The sequence below is a fragment of the Electrona antarctica genome, assembly GCF_951216825.1.
Source record: "Electrona antarctica genome assembly, chromosome: 22".
NCBI lineage: Eukaryota > Metazoa > Chordata > Actinopteri > Myctophiformes > Myctophidae > Electrona > Electrona antarctica.
Genome location: NC_136805.1, coordinates 4,949,616 through 4,965,781, shown reverse-complemented (window position 1 = coordinate 4,965,781; position 16,166 = coordinate 4,949,616). Strand labels below are relative to the sequence as shown.

At 41.8% G+C, this 16,166-nt stretch overlaps 1 protein-coding gene across 1 annotated transcript in view; it reads right to left on the bottom strand.

Moving 5' to 3' along the window:
- The window catches only part of LOC306915944 (uncharacterized protein), a 67,475-nt gene that overhangs the window by 20,973 nt on the left and 30,336 nt on the right, over window positions 1-16,166 (bottom strand). Inside the window, exons 8-19 of the mRNA XM_079493616.1 lie at window positions 9,545-9,812; window positions 9,253-9,342; window positions 9,001-9,159; window positions 8,766-8,912; window positions 8,317-8,553; window positions 7,740-7,889; window positions 7,382-7,622; window positions 6,608-6,892; window positions 5,947-6,174; window positions 5,728-5,859; window positions 4,463-4,815; window positions 1,017-1,032 (exon numbers count right to left, since the gene is read on the bottom strand). Coding sequence (XP_079349742.1) covers window positions 4,466-4,815; window positions 5,728-5,859; window positions 5,947-6,174; window positions 6,608-6,892; window positions 7,382-7,622; window positions 7,740-7,889; window positions 8,317-8,553; window positions 8,766-8,912; window positions 9,001-9,159; window positions 9,253-9,342; window positions 9,545-9,812 — 2,287 coding nt within the window. The 3' untranslated portion in view covers window positions 1,017-1,032; window positions 4,463-4,465. The remainder of the gene's footprint in view (window positions 1-1,016; window positions 1,033-4,462; window positions 4,816-5,727; window positions 5,860-5,946; window positions 6,175-6,607; window positions 6,893-7,381; window positions 7,623-7,739; window positions 7,890-8,316; window positions 8,554-8,765; window positions 8,913-9,000; window positions 9,160-9,252; window positions 9,343-9,544; window positions 9,813-16,166) is intronic.

The window sequence follows — 16,166 nt, the reverse complement described above, 5'->3', positions numbered from 1 at the left end:
TCAACTTACTTGATTGGCCAGCCCAACCCATCAGCTTTGTGGATTGGTCAAGCATTGTATGACGTTTGTGCCACTGAACCAATATAAGTGTTAAAGCACACAATAGCACAACATTCTGTTACACACAGAGACTGAATGAGGCTAATTTAAACCCTGGAGGATCTCTGGTGAGAAATGTTCTGCTGGATGTGGCATCTGATCAGAGGGCCTCATCAGGACGGTGCTGCTGTTGCTGTGGGAGACAAAGTCTACTCATTTGGAGGGTTGAAGAAGGTAATGGATGATAAGATTGATGTTTACGTCTTAAACACAGTGCCTTTACGCTGGAGGAAGTTGATGCCAGTGACAACACTTAGAGCAGAATGTATCCTTGGGATTCCGTGCAATCGCCGCTCCCACACAGCTGTTCTGTTGGAAGATATCTATATCTGGGGGGGTTATAAATATGACACAGGGAAGAACTGCAACGTTCTTTATGGATTTGATGTGGATACCCATGGATGGTTCCAACCCAAGGTTTCTGGAACCGTTCCAGAGGCGAGGAGGGGCCACTCAGCCTGTGTCTTGGGGAAGGTCATGTTTATCCATGGAGGACACACTGAGGCTGAAGTGACTAATGACATGTACAAGTTGGACACCAGCACAATGGTCTGGTCTTTAATTAACACCAGAGGAACTGCACCTCCTACTTCATGGTGTCACTCTGCTACCATCATCGGGACAAAGATGTTTGTATTTGAGAACTGGTGGTTCCACAATGACTGCAACATCAGAGTGTTTGACACAGAGACCAACCTCTGGCTGAGCACATCTTCTGCACAGCTCTTTCCAGGAGGACGGCCGGGTCATTCAGCATTTACCTACAATGGAGAACTGTACATATTTGGTGGCATTAAAAAGTTATAGAATTGACCTCAATGATCTGTGGAAATTCAATCCAGAGACCTTCTCCTGGAAGAAGGTTGATACCAGAGGGAAAGGCCTGTCTAAGAAGTACATATCTTGCATGGTGGGAGATCGTATTGTCCTCTTTGGAGCATTCAACACACCTGATAACCTGTGCATGTTAGACTTAAGTCCTAGTCTCAAGACGTTATGCAAGGTGGCAGTTATTCAGCACGATCTGGACCAATCAGAACTCACACACGACATCAGGTGGGAACTGGAATCCATGACTAACAGCAATACATAAAAACAAAACTATGACGGGGTCTAATGAGGGTGTGGCCTCATGTCACTGTATCTCACACTTCATGTGACCAATCTGTGATGTCACCACTGATGTATCTGTGACATAATGACTCCATATTTGGGCATGGTTTCAGCCCGATCCGACTGCCATTATAACATCGAAGTTAAATATATGAAATACTAGAACAAGTGCCCTTCTGGGCACAGGTCTCCACCTGGGCACAGGTCTCTGGGCACAGGTCTCCACCTGGGCACAGGTCTCTGGGCACAGGTCTCCACCTGGGCACAGGTCTCCACCTGTGCCCAGAAGGGCACAGGTCTCCACCTGTGCCCAGAAGGGCACAGGTGGAGTGTGTGTGTGAGTGATGTTTGGCAAAATGTTTAGGAGTGATATAAACATTTCAGTTTTTTTGTTTGTTTGTTTTTGCAACAATTTTCTTCATTTTGTTGAGGAAATGCAGAGCCAGATCACTCATAGCATCTCCGAGGATATCATTCTGGATGAGAAGGACATGTGCTTGAAGGTGCTGTGTATATATATATATATATATATATATAAATTATTTTAACAAAATAAACAGGTGAGCAACAATTGTGCTTGTTGTTCCCCCATCACTTTCAAGGCTACCACCAGCCATATTACTGCGGAATTCACAGAAAATTATGGATTTCACTGACCACACCGTCAACAGTTTGGACACAGTGCTAGACCCAAAATCCAGTATACTTCAAAAGTAAAACATTTAAAATAAAATCCCAAGGTAGAACATCATTTCAAATAATGGAGGACATATAGTACTCACATTTCCAATTTTTTATTGGCACACACCAATAAACAAACGCTTACGTGTTTCTGCTATGAGCCTTCATCAGAGCATAAATATGATATATCTGCTGTTGGGAAGAAACCACTTAACTCCAAAATGTACATTTTTCAGGAAATGAAGAAAACCCTATATTTTGAAAACAAAGCAATATATTGTCAATTACTTTCCATGAGAGGGGGAGAGGTGGTGGAGTTAGCTGTTTTAGCAGACAGTTTGAGGGTCCAATGGAGTTAAGAGGTTTTGTCCCAATCGCTTTTTATTACTTTTCATTGGTTCAATATATTTCAAAACAGCACAGACGTAAAGGGTGTTCAATAGCACTGATTTATGCAACAAAACAAAAAAAGAGTTACCGTAGGTTGTTTCCTCCCGACAGCAACAATATGTTAAATATGATTTGTTAAGCAATCAGAATGACTTGCTTCACTGAAAAATAGCAACATCACAATGAAAACAAACAAATGTATAAATCATGACATGAAACCCGAAGCTGATTTTTCCGATTTTCCGATTCAGGTTAAAAACTACAGCAGGTTTAAAAACATGGAAGGCTAGTAAGCAACGCAGCTGAAGCTAATACAATAACAATAATAAGACAGGTATATGTGAGGTGTAGCCAGTGTGCCAATAAATACCATAAATAGTAGCCAACCTAAATCTATTGTTACTGTTAGCCTATTCAAATGTGGAAATCATTTTATTTTAGATTTTTAAACAATTCATTATTTTATACATTGGGCTGCAATTTAAAAAAAATAATAATCACACACGTGTGAAGTGAAGGGCGCTCTTCTTATCATACATCACTCATTCCGGCCAATCACATCCCATGTCCAGCTTTTAATGTTACACTGTGACGTAAAACTGGCCATTCATTATCAATGGCATTTAATGTTTGTTAGGACAAAGTTTGTGTTTACACGCACACTAAAAGCTGGACATAGGCCCTCAAAAATACCAGATATAGCGCGTCACAGAGTGGCGCGCTATGAACTTGTAGGTCTGCTATTTTTGAAAAATCGTTAAAATGTGCCTCAAATCTTTCAGAAAATTGTCATGATTTAGAAAACCTTTTTTTTTAATTTCGACGTCAGGCCTGAATGGGTTAATTTCATTAGCTGCAGTGTTGCCTACAACAGTGGTTCCCAAACATTTTCATGTCAAGGACCCCCAAATTGACACGCATTAGCCCGCGGACCCCCATTAGAAAATATATGCCAAGGACCCCCATAAGAGAAGACTTTTACGACTCTAGCAGTGATTCTCAACCCGTTTGATTTCAAGGACCCCCAGTTTGACATGCATTAGTCTACGGACCCCCCATTGAATGGCATTTTTATCTCTGGGACCCCCAATTTATATTGTAAAATCAATGTTAATATAACTCTGAGAGTGTTCAAATGGAACCAAATGAACCCTAACGGGTCCATTTGGTTCCATTTGTACACTCTCTGAGTTACAGACCCATAAGGGTCCATTTGGTTCCTAACTATCATTTAGCTGGGGACGCCCTGGAACTCCCTCAAGGACCCCTGGGGGTCCCCGGACCCCACTTTGGGAACGAATGGCCTACAACATCACAGTGTACTTGTATGGTCAGCCTTGTGCAGCTTGCCATGTTTTTACCCTGCTGTAGTTCAGCCTGACCCAGAAAACAAACTACAAAGTAAGCTCCATGTTTTTAACCTGCTGTAGTTCAGCCTGACCCAGAGAACAAACTACAAAGTAAGCTCCATGTTTTACCCTGCTGTAGTTCAGCCTGACCCAGAGAACAAACTACAAAATAAGCTTAGGGATTCTTCCCCATTTAATAATCACAAAATACTAGAACATAGGCTAACTGCATAATTGTCAGCCTTCTGATTGGTCGCTGACTGACCAACCACTGCCTCCTTCTTTATGCCCAAGTATACGGCGCCAAAGATGTTATTTTTTTACCCAGACCAAGTTAAATATCATTATTGAATACTATAAATATACGAGACAACTGAAAAAAATAAAAAATAAAGGATTAACCCATTCAGGACGGGAACCCCTTTTGGTGTTTTAAGCATTATGTAATGTTATACTTCAGCTAGTATGTTTAGTAGCTTGAAATGTCTGAGAATGACTGACATAGAAACATGGGTTTTTCAGAAAACTGTCATGATTTAGAAGACATTTGTAGAATCTGGTCTCAGTCCTAAATGGGTTAAATGGTAGTGGATAGAAAGAGGATTGTTTTGTCAAACCAAGCAACTGGTTCATTGTGTAAATGTGGTCAAGCAGGCATCCTTGCAGGAGAGATCACACAAGTCTTTGTCTCTTGATTGATCAATGGTTTAAAAAACAAAGTACAGACAAGTTGCTCATGTAGAAATAAAATAAACATGGGACGGCGCCACTGTTCCCAACCCTAAATGCAATGTGAACTAACTGTGTGGCAGCGACTCACATATTTTCATCCGTCACTGATGTTGGTCCATGTCCTGAGCCAGCTTCCTCATCGTGTTCCCCATCTTCTTGGGGGTTTTTACTTTCTGCTGGTAGGCAAACTTCTCAAAGCCCTGGTGAGCTCTCCCAGGAATGTACCTGAAGAGATGGTCCTTCTTATACTCGGCCACAAACTGAGCAATGTCGGCTCGTCGTCTTGCCTTGTGGATGTGCGATGAGCCCAGGGATGTGGGGAGGCCGCTGCCGTTTCCTGCTCCCAGCGTGACGAGAAGCCGGTCCGCAGCACTTCCAAGTGCTCCTACCATCATTCCACAGAGCTCCATCCTTTCATTGGTGTAGTGGTCGCTCACACGTCCCAAGGACTCTACAGAATACACAATTACAGCTCAGTATGTCACATCAGGGTCAGAACCTCGAGGGAGGCCTAAGGTTGTATTCCACTTTTATTTCACCAACCATTGGTTCCATGTGATTGACTATTGTGTTGCAATTTCTCCACAATTTACTCTTCATTTCAGACAGTTCTGGAATAGATGTTTTTAACAAAAGCCTCAGATGGGAGGGCTTCAGACCATGGCTGTCCCCTCAGATGGGAGGGCTTCAGACCATGGCTGTCCCCTCAGATGGGAGGGCTTCAGACCATGGCTGTCCCCTCAGATGGGAGGGCTTCAGACCATGGCTGTCCCCTCAGATGGGAGGGCTTCAGACCATGGCTGTCCCCTCAGATGGGAGGGCTTCAGACCATGGCTGTCCCCTCAGATGGGAGGGCTTCAGACCATGGCTGTCCCCTCAGATGGGAGGGCTTCAGACCATGGCTGTCCGAATCATTCCCTACTGCCTATATAGTGCACTTTACAGTGATTAAGCAATTTTTAAGTAGCGTCTGAATGTATCGTGATCATTAATATTAAACCCTATATAGTGGACTAATTTGAGCCCCTAATGCACCATGGAATGTAGGGTACAGACGATGGTCACTAACTAAGCTCTACCAATCTCACAATGCATTGCACAGGTTCGGCTGAAAGGAATTGGGTCGTTTCCGAAATGTTTTGTTTTCTTTCTTTGTTTTTAATCGATGTGTTCATTTGACTCACTATATAGGGAGAAGCGTATGAGTGACTGAATTGGGACACAAGCAATGTCTTGGTAAAAAGGGGGTTCGTTTCATAATGCAAAGCTCAAATTAGAAGATGAGAAGTAAATGAGAAGTATGTCAAATTTGTCACTCAACAAACTGTAAGATTGTATAGCAAATTTAAGTTCAGTAACATACCTTTGAATTCGATATTCATGAACTCATTGACTAAGTCTAAGCTGATGTTGCCTCCAGGTTTTCCTTCAAGGTTTGCCACACGGTTCCACTTCAGGTCTTGTCTAATGTGCTCTGGGTAGAATCCTTCAATCCCTATTCAGACAAGATGCACTTGATTAATGCCAAGGTATTACAGTGACAGAATGCCCATAGCGACACATTACATTTTCTAAGTCCTACCAGTGAGCAATCGATGGCAGGTGGTGAACTCCTTGAGGTGGTTTCTAGCCCAGAACAGAACCATGTCCATTTTCCAGAAGTCTGTCATGGCTTCTCCATCACCCTCTCTGATAGCATCTCGTCTTGTCATGTTGTAAAGCCCCTCCCACACAAGAGCCTTCGTGTAGTTGAGCACATGGTCGTCTGTATCGGACGCAATGAAGCACATCTCTGAGCAGTACCATGTAGCTGTAATGGGGAAAGAAACAGTATCAAGTCTCCAGAACTCAAGTCCAATCACTCAATTACCAGTCCAAACTCTTTACTGTTTACAACAGAGTAGCTTATGCTGAATAGTGTGAAAATATATCATGCGAACTCTTAATTCACACTTTGTCCCCTCTACTGGTGATTATTATCAGATCATTTACTTCAGGTAATTCTAGTTTTAGTCTATTTTTAGTACACAATAGCTTAATTTGTTTACAAGCATTGCATTGCATTAATTTTAAATTCACGAAGGTCAAAGTTCAAGTCCCAGTCATAAAACCTTGAGGTCTGAAGTTACAGATGGTCCGAGTCACAATCAAGTTTAATACAAGTCTCAGATTATAGTCTAGGTCGGAGTCTAGGCAGACAACACAACAGGACATTGGAAATGACAACAAGTACTTTCTCTTACACTCCTCGGAGTCAGCATTTTCTTGTTCTGACAGACTCAGACAGTCCTTGTGGTACCACTCATGTCTCCTGCACTGGTCCATGAGTGCACACTGTACCATCTGTCCCCCTCGTTGCTCTTTACAGTAACAGTATATGTAGGTTCCGTCTCGTTGACACTCCGAGCTGCAGAACCAATCCTGAGTGACGCTCGGATCGGTTGTCTTCATCCGCACGCAACCTTCATGGAACCACACACCTTCACACAGGTTGCTGCAGCACTGCACTAATGGTTCACCTGGTTTATCTAAAATAACGTAGACACAGATTTCATTTGGACATAAAAACACTCAACTATCTGACATATAAGGCAAGGCAAGTGTATTTGTATAGCACTTTACATTCACAAAGGTAGTTCAAGATATTACACTGTATATGAAGCATACAAAATGGCAAAATGTCGTTGAAGCAGCTTTCTGCTTCTACGGGCCGACTGCTGTTAGAAGAAAACGCTTTCACTTAAGAAGGATGGGTTTATTTAATATACTGTAAATCTGTAGCATCTGAAGCATCTATCCATTTTACAGGTGGATTAGTGGCGAGATTTCATGATTGATTGGATGGCCTCTAAGCCAATGGGAGACTAAGCCCACGGCCAATGGGAGACTAAGCCCTATACGCTACGTTCAGACCAAAAAAAAGCCTTTGCGCCACTGAGACAAGCAGCCACCTGTATAAATTACATTTCATTTCTTGTTTTTAAATAACTTAAAGCATGCTCTCATTTGCCTTGTACCTTCTCCACAGAAACAGGAATCATTCTTCTTTACTTCAGAGAGACTTGCAGTGGCAGCAACAGTTTTGATGTCTTCTTGAGGTGGTGGCATCCACACCAAGTCCACCAGTCTGTGTGCGAGTCCACTAAGCCACTCCATTTGGGCCTTAGCGTCTGCGGGGAAGTCTGACGGCTGCTGTTCAACAGCGTCAAGGTTGCACTCGGTAGCAGCGTATAAAGTGATGTAAGCGGACGTCACAAACTTTGTAGGAAACAAACAAATAAAATACACAAAAAACATTTGTGTATTGGAGAACATGCATTGAAAATTATATGCATTTGAGGAAAGCTAAAGCAATGCACATTTTCTGAATATTACCGTGATGAAATCCACATCCCAGACACGTTGTAGTGTTTCCTTGCACTTCCCTTCAATACACTGGCCTCTCACTGCAAACACTGATTTGAGCTGGGACAGAGATCCTCGAGCCTCCAGACTCTTCTCACTCAACAACATTTCCATAATGTCCTGTGGTTCAAGAGATGATAAATATAATTGCCAAAACTAGACAACTTTTCTTTTGTACCCAGATATTTTTTACACTATTCTTTTATTCAAATTAATCTGTTAAAACAATTAATTCTTCTGTGACACCGATTTGATTTGACACTGATGAGGAGCCCCCACTGGGAGGACGTAGCACCTGACAGGCGCCGCCATAGCAGCCACTAGCACATCGACAAACATCACCCTCAATTTTGTATTTGTATAAACACTCTGCCTAGCGGGATGCACCGTGGATTTGAACCCCTAGACTCCATGGTTGGTGGTGCACAGACCACTTCACCCCTACACCGACTGCAGGCCCTCATTATATTAGATAAGTTATGCGATAGAAAACGTATTCTTCATTCATACATATATAGCCTACAACTCAAGCGTTTAAGTTTGTCACCTGGTAACACAGCGATTCCTTGGGATATTCTGGCGGCGCGTCCACAAGCCCTTCAAATCTCTGTCGAGCTGTTGATTCACTGGGCTCCTCCGTCGAGTCGACGTTTAGGCCGTCTGAACAGCACAGCACTTGGTGAGGTTTCTCATTCAACGTTGGAACATATTCAATAAGGCTGCCCATTATCTCACTATGTCCTTCTGTCGTGCTCGAGTCCACAGGGACTGCCCCAAGATTGACCTGTATGAAAGATAGTCCATTAGAGAAATGTTCATAGTTCTTATGTTGCCCGGGTTCTAGGGGTTGTAAGCGGGGAACATAGAACCCAGGGAACATAGATCCACCGACCTACACAACATACGGCATCAAAAGAAATGCAGGCTGGATTTCCATGGGACTTGTGTACTGTGTTAGTATTGTGAGTGATTGTACATCTGTATGTGCCGACTTACCACATTGCTCTTCTTCTCCATCTGCTTGGAGTACTTATGGGGAATGTGCCATATAACCTTGCTTCTCAACCCTTCCAGGGCTGTGAGGTTGTCAACAATTATGCGCATCACAATTGTCTTCATGCGCTGCCGCAGTGCCTCAAATGTCTAACATAAAAAAAAGAAAGAAAGTATAATTTATGACCATGACAACAAGCTGGTGGTCATGTGTATGTTTTCTTTAAAGGATGTGTACCTGTTTGGATGGCAGGATGCTGTCTGGTGACACCTCCACTGCCTTTTTCGGAGGCCCCCGTCGATGGCTGAATGTTATGCGGTTTCTATGGGCAAAGCGAAATGCCCAAATCGTGGGCTTGTTTCCTCCTAGACGTTCATGCTTGGCATGGGATGCGATCTGTTATGGGAAGACATGAGGTTTGTTTGCTAGGGAAGAATTCATTCAACAAAATGGTAATAAACCAATATGACGTAGAAGTTAAAGTAATACCCTGATTCGGTCCCAAGTGAGAGAAAATGCTGGAACTCGATTGGCTTGAATGTTGTGTGCTAACGTCTTCCTTGGTAACATTAGTTGTTCCTAAACACAATGAAGATGAATGGACAGGGGTTTAATTTAAACAATTGTTACATTTTTATCACGCCATCAAGCTGCTACACACACAGAGACACACACACTTGAGTTTTATATGGTTAAAACATATTTTTTTTTACTATTTACTATGTATACGTTTTTATATCGTTTTACTTTTATGGTCATATTGCTCCCCTATAATACTCACCTCAACCTGTCCTTTCCACAGCTTAACCTCTTTATCGTGGTCATCTTGAAGTCTGACTATGTTTTGCCGGGAAACATATATTCCCTGGGAGACTCCAAGGCTATTCATGATCTTGAACACCTTTTGTGAACAACCTTCCCTCCACATCTCAACTCCAATAACAGACTGGACAAATGTATTTTTGCAGCTCCTGGTGAACAGAGCGATAGACATGGCAATTCCAATCCTCTTATCCAGCAGCTGTTGAGCTTCCTCTTCAGTCATTGCCCTAAACATTAAAAGTCATAGTTAGCTTCATGTTGCTTTTAAAAAGTACTAACTGGTGATTATTAGAAAGACATCAACCTCAAAAGTTAGTGCTGTGTTCTTTTAAACAGTACTGACATGATTATTAGAACGTTTTTCTTACAATGGAAGTGAAATACGCTTGCTTTTTTTGTGCCCAAAACGTCTGTGGACGTCATGGGTATTACCGCACGTGCATAGCCCAAGACGTCTGTGGACGTTTTTTTTTTATTATTTTTTTTATTAAAAAAAATCAGAAAAATTAAAACACTTTTTTTTAACACGTGGTGCCAAAGTTTGTTTTTTTCGCCATTGAGAATGCATTTGGCGTTTAAATTAAATAACTCAGAAACTATAAAACATTTCAAAGTAAAAAGTTCCAGCATGTGTCTCCACAGTCAGCTGAATTATAAAAAATGTGAATGGATTTTCTAGGTGAAAGTGATTTTGGGCAGTTAAGCGTGGGCTCTCAATGTGTTTTAACATGATACAATTAAAATGTATAGGACACTTGTGGGGCGGTCCTATCTTCACCACTAGTGATCAAGATCAAGAATGTATCTGTATCTAGACTGTAATTCCATTCCGGTTGGCTATGAATTGGTTTCACAACACATCAAATCCTTCACTACAGTTAATATTTAAGACTAGAATGAGAAGAAAACAAATAGTTGTTGTTTGCTACCAAAGGCTGTTCACGCCAAGGCCAGGACAGCAGGGTTATGTGTAGGCATGTAACGATATATCGTATATCGTATGTAACGATATATCGTATATCGTATGTAACGATATATCGTATATCGTATGTAACGATATATCGTATATCGATATATATCGATATTAATCCCGATGATATGAATCGATTCATTGAAATAAAATAAATTGTAGTAGGGGAGCTGTGTGTGTCTGTGCCCAGGTGATGATGGTCGTTGATGCTCATCGAGGAAGGCAATTATGTTTCTGCACTGTCAAAAGTAATGCTACTTCTTTTGCAATGTAGTTAAATAAAATATCTCAGGGGGGGAAGATAAATTATATAAAATTAAAACGGTAATTTCTCATTCAAATATGTATATTTTTTAATATCGTGAAAAATCGTATCGTGAGTTGAGTGAATCGTTACATGCCTAGTTATGTCATTCAGGGCTTAAAGCCAAAAAAATATCCCAAGACTGAATTTTTTTTTTTGTGCAAATCTGCACTGATCTCATTAAATGACCCCTATGAGATCCCCAGGACTGAAATCAGTCCCCAGGACTGAGAACTTTAAGCCTTGTGTGTCATTGCCTTGTGGCATAAGTATTCAGCTTTACAAGTTAAAACTTTAACCTAAAAAAAACAAAAAACTGCCAGGTCAAAACGGTGTTAAGTTTGTAAATAATAAAGTTGGAGCGTCTTAAAAGCAATTTTTAGAGCCCTTCCCATTTCTAAAATATACAAATCTAAAAAATCATCATTTCGTTAAGAGGGTTACACACCTCTGTGCTTCTTCTTTACGATTTTGAACTGCATATTGTCCTGTCATTTTCTTTGCCTGTGGGAACATCGATCGCAGGCACTTTAGAGTGAGAGGTGCCTTTTCCTCGACCCACGCATTCGTCTCCTTCCAAGAAAACGAGGACAGGTTTTCAGGTGTGGGTTGCTTCCTGAAAGGTCCCTCCTTATCTCCGGCCAACTTAACACGCTGTAAACAATAATATATAGATAAACAAAAACATCAGGCGTTGACACCGAGTTCTCAGCGGCACTTGCCTGTCAGGCAAGTTCTACTTGCCCAAAGGTGATGCCCACTTGCCCTAAAAGTAAATCGTACTTGTACATTATAAAATGAGAGGTAGAATTTGAATTATCATTCAATTTAAACTCATCCAGTGCCACCTGGTGGACACCAGTTTTGGCCCTTGTTGCCACCGAAGCCCATTATAAATAAAAGAAAGAAATTGAAATTCTATTGTGCATGTCATGTGAATGTCATCACCTGCCCACCAGATTAGAGGAATTTTCAAATTATGTATAAAAAAAAGAATATAAAAAAAAAAAAAAAAAAAATGTTGACGTCCATAGGTGTCACATGGCAACGAGGGCGTCACGGGAAAGGCGTCCGAAGGCGTCACGTGGCATGGAATGAGTTTAACATGGCAATAATTTGTCATGTTCAACGCCAAAATAATTGACAATCGTCAACTTAAATGTCATGGTCGTGACAACCCTACCTCTTTGCGTATGATTTCTTGGCACACTTTGTTGAAAGCTCTTACGGCAGTTGGCACATCAAGCAGACGTCTAAATGCAGCAAGATATTGTCGATTTCTTAAGTAGTTAACCGCTTTGCTGAGGTTCCCCACCTTCTTGGGCGCTGGAGATGGACCATCTGATGTGGACACTGGACAGACAACATGCATGGCATTAAAACCTGAGACCGGTTGTGTCAAGGAGCCTCAAAATCTATCTATTTGGACGCGGACGCCCATCTCCAAGTATTTTGTTCCAGGCCAGGGACAAAGCAGCAAAGATTTGAGTTAAAAATTGCAGGTGTAAAAGCTCAATATCTGCTATTTTTGAATAGTCAAAGTATAAAATAATGTTTAAAGTAGCGCGCACACACACACACACACACACACACACACACACACACACACACACACACACACACACACACACACACACACACACACACACACACACACACACACACACACACACACACACACACACACACACTTCTTTATTTAACTAATAATAATAACCTGAGTTCATGTTTGCAGAGTCCTGATCCACCCTAATTTTTTTGCAAGGCAGGGGGTATTTTTTCACCGAAAAACCGGTCCAGGTGCGCATATTTTTGTGTTTTAGTCTTCTTGTTTTGGAATTTACCCACTTCTCGCACGGCTCTCTACATATAAACTCCTCCGGTGAAAGATGGGGCAACAGTACTTGCGCAGACTTCAAATCAAGCAGTCTAGATATTCTTATTCTCCCGAAGCAGTGTCCGTCTTTCTGGAGTTCTCTTTTGCAGTGACTGCATCTAACAATCTTAGAAGCGGAACCCTCCGAGCTCTGTTCGGACGTAGACGGGATGTCCTTCTTGGGCGCTGGAGATGGACCAGCTGATGTGGACACTGGAAAGACAACATAAATAGCATTAACTCATTAAAATGTCTTCTAAACGTTTTCTGAAAAAATTATGCATATTCATTTTTTTCTTGCATCTACATGAGCTTATATATCTGTTATTTTTGAATATCCAAGTCAAAGTATAAAATAAATAAAGGTTAGAGTGGTTAAGATAATTATGATGCTACATTAACTACTTTTGCTGGGGACAAATTCCAAATGCAAAATGCATTTATTTCGCGCTGAATTCTTTGGTTTATAATTCATATCAATGATCATGTGACTAATCTAGTTAGTGGTCAATTCAAAAAGTTAACCTCTTAACTGTGTTAAGGCCTGCGGCTACGTCAAATAGATCGACACCCACAAAACGTTGTGAGATTGTCAATCTGCCATTTCTGAAAATAATAATAACTCCAGTCCAGGGTTCATGTAGTTAAGACTGACCCAAAAAGCACAATAATATATACAATAATAATAATAATAATAATAATAAATAACCTGAGTTTGTGTTTGTAGAGTCATGATCAGTAGAAAAACCAGTCCAGGTGCGCTTTGTTTTGCATTTACCCAATGGCTTTGTTTTTGTCTTTAGCCACTTTTCGCACGGATCTCTACATATATACTCCTCTGGTGAGAGATGGGGCAACAGTACTTGCGCAGTTTTCAAATCAACCAGATTAGATATTCTCAATCTCGGCAGGAATTTCTGTGTTTGTTTGAGTTGTCTTTTGCAGAGACCGCAGCGTCGCACGGCCTCAGAACCAGACCCCTCAGCGCTCTGTTCGGATGTAGATTGCATGCCGTTGGCAGACTTCTTCACGTTCCAATCGATAGGTAGCACAGTAGGCAGCCTGGCACCGACAACATACGGTAGAGAGGCCTTCGTGGTTGGTATAAACGTAGGTGGCACCTTAACAGTCCCTTCCACGTTCGGTTTAGAAGTAGATGGTGTCTTCACAGAAGCTCCCATGTTCTGCGTTGGTGGTTTCTTGACAGAACCTGCCATTTTCAGCATAGAAGCAGATGGTCCGACGGTGGTATCTCTGTTCATGTTCGGTTTACAGGGTTTTGTTACGTTGACAGAGTCTTCGTTCTGTTCAGAAGCAGCTACAGAAAGTACTCTTTTTGGAATGACAACGTAGCGTACGGGACCTTCCGTGTTCTGCATAGATGTAGGTGCAGGAGGCAGCGCTGGAACACCACCACCACCACGCACAGCAGCCTTCGTCTTGTCTCGTTTAGATGGAGGTGGTGTACTGTCAGAAGAACCACTCCCGGCCCATGTGCGCTTTCTGCCGTCAAACTTTGTCTTTGATTTGACCATCTTGACGCACTCCATGCATATGAAGTCCGACGCCGCCTTAAGATGAGGGAACAGTATCTTCGCAGTCTTCGCGTCGACGAGCGATATTATTCTCACTTTGCAAAGTGAGAATTCCGCTTTGCAGTTGCCGCAGCGTTCAGAAGCAGAACGCAAGCCCATCTTCGGCTCAGAAGCAGATGCTGTGCTGTTGCCACAATCCTATAAGATAAGACAAGACAAGATATTAAGACAAGACGACCTGTATTGATCCAACTGGGGAAACTATATAGCTCTGGTCCATAGCGTTAAGAGAACATCTCCTTAAGGCAATGGTACCTTCAACTTCCTGCGCCCACATGAAAGGCTGCAGTGCCGGTCGACTGATGCAAAAATAAACAAACACTTTCGCTACTCAGAAATACAAATAAAAGGCGGTTTTGTGGAGTAGAAAGACTACTTTCCCTAGTGGACGGACGCACTCTGAGCCCCCTACCACACGTATAGAATGCACGGTTGCTCGGGAAAATCTTTTTTTCGGGCAAGTACAGTAATACTAATGGACATTATTAAATTAAATTACATTGCTAAAAATAACAGCGCGCAAAATTCGAGTATCGTTACACCCCTATGTAACCATGATGGAGACGACACAGTCAAGGTAATCTGGGAGCCCATCATCAACAGCGCCCTCTTTTTCTTCAATTGACGGAGTCAACCATAGTAGAGTAGTCAAGGCAACACTATCAATGGGTGGAAATTGAATATAGTTTGTTATTCTCTGTATGCCCCCCACCACCCACCCACCCCTTTTTCCCCTCACTGTATATGTTTCTTTTCCCTTTTTACCTCCTTTATGATGAATTCCTGTTCTGTTCTTAGAAGTGTCTATTTGTACGTCTTTAAATGTTTTGATGAATTGAACAAGGTGGACCCTCTTGTAAACAAGTGTAATGCTTTATGGTGTCGTCCACTCACAGTTAACAGTCTTTGTATTGAGTTTGTGCTTGAAATGTACTGTAATTCTGCAAACTGTTAATAAATATTTCAATCAATCAATCAATGCTTTCAAATACGCGACCCTATCGGTTGGGAGGTGTATTGCACACGGATACGTTATAACATTTTGAGAAAATGGCCGGCAATCGGATTAAAAATGCTTTTTATTTAACAATACGGAAGGCACGGGTGCCAATACCCGCCCACGCTAAATTGTAACATCCGTAGCCGAGGGGTTGAGCACTTTATATTTGTAATCTGAACGTGTATGTAGATGTTAACGTTGTAAATGTAGCACGGTGCTCAAAACAGGGTGAAGTTCCGCCATGACCATGGCTAAAGCATACCATACTAGATGTAGATGTTATGGTGTCAGAACCCTCCATGTTCTGTTCAGAGGTAGATGCTATCATGTCGTTGGCAGAACCCTCCATGTTCTCTTTGGCAGATGGAATGTTGTCACAATCCTCCTCCATGTTTGGTGATGTTAATATTGACACAGTCTGCAGTCCACAGTATTGTTTACTACGCAGCTTAATTAGGAGAAATTAAAACCAATGTTTTTCAACAAGACGTTCAACCGCCAAAGCAAAATTGATAGCCTAGCCGCCAACTTTACTTTCTGCCGGGGTCCTGTTAGACCACGCGTCGCTTCCACATGACGTCAGGTAAAAAACAAAATATAAACAAGCCAAACTGCTGTGTTGGGCAAAAACCTTGTATCTACGTATTTTAACTTTTTTTTCGTAAATGTGTCCCAAAAAGTAGTAGTCCCGCAGCCGAGGTAGACGGGTGGGACATTTGGTATATAGGCTAATCTTTTTATTGGGCTAAAATATTGACTATATACATTCATAAATCCACTTGCTGACTGGCTGTCAGTATTGAGCAATTTTTTTATAGGGGTTTCTTGTGACCCTA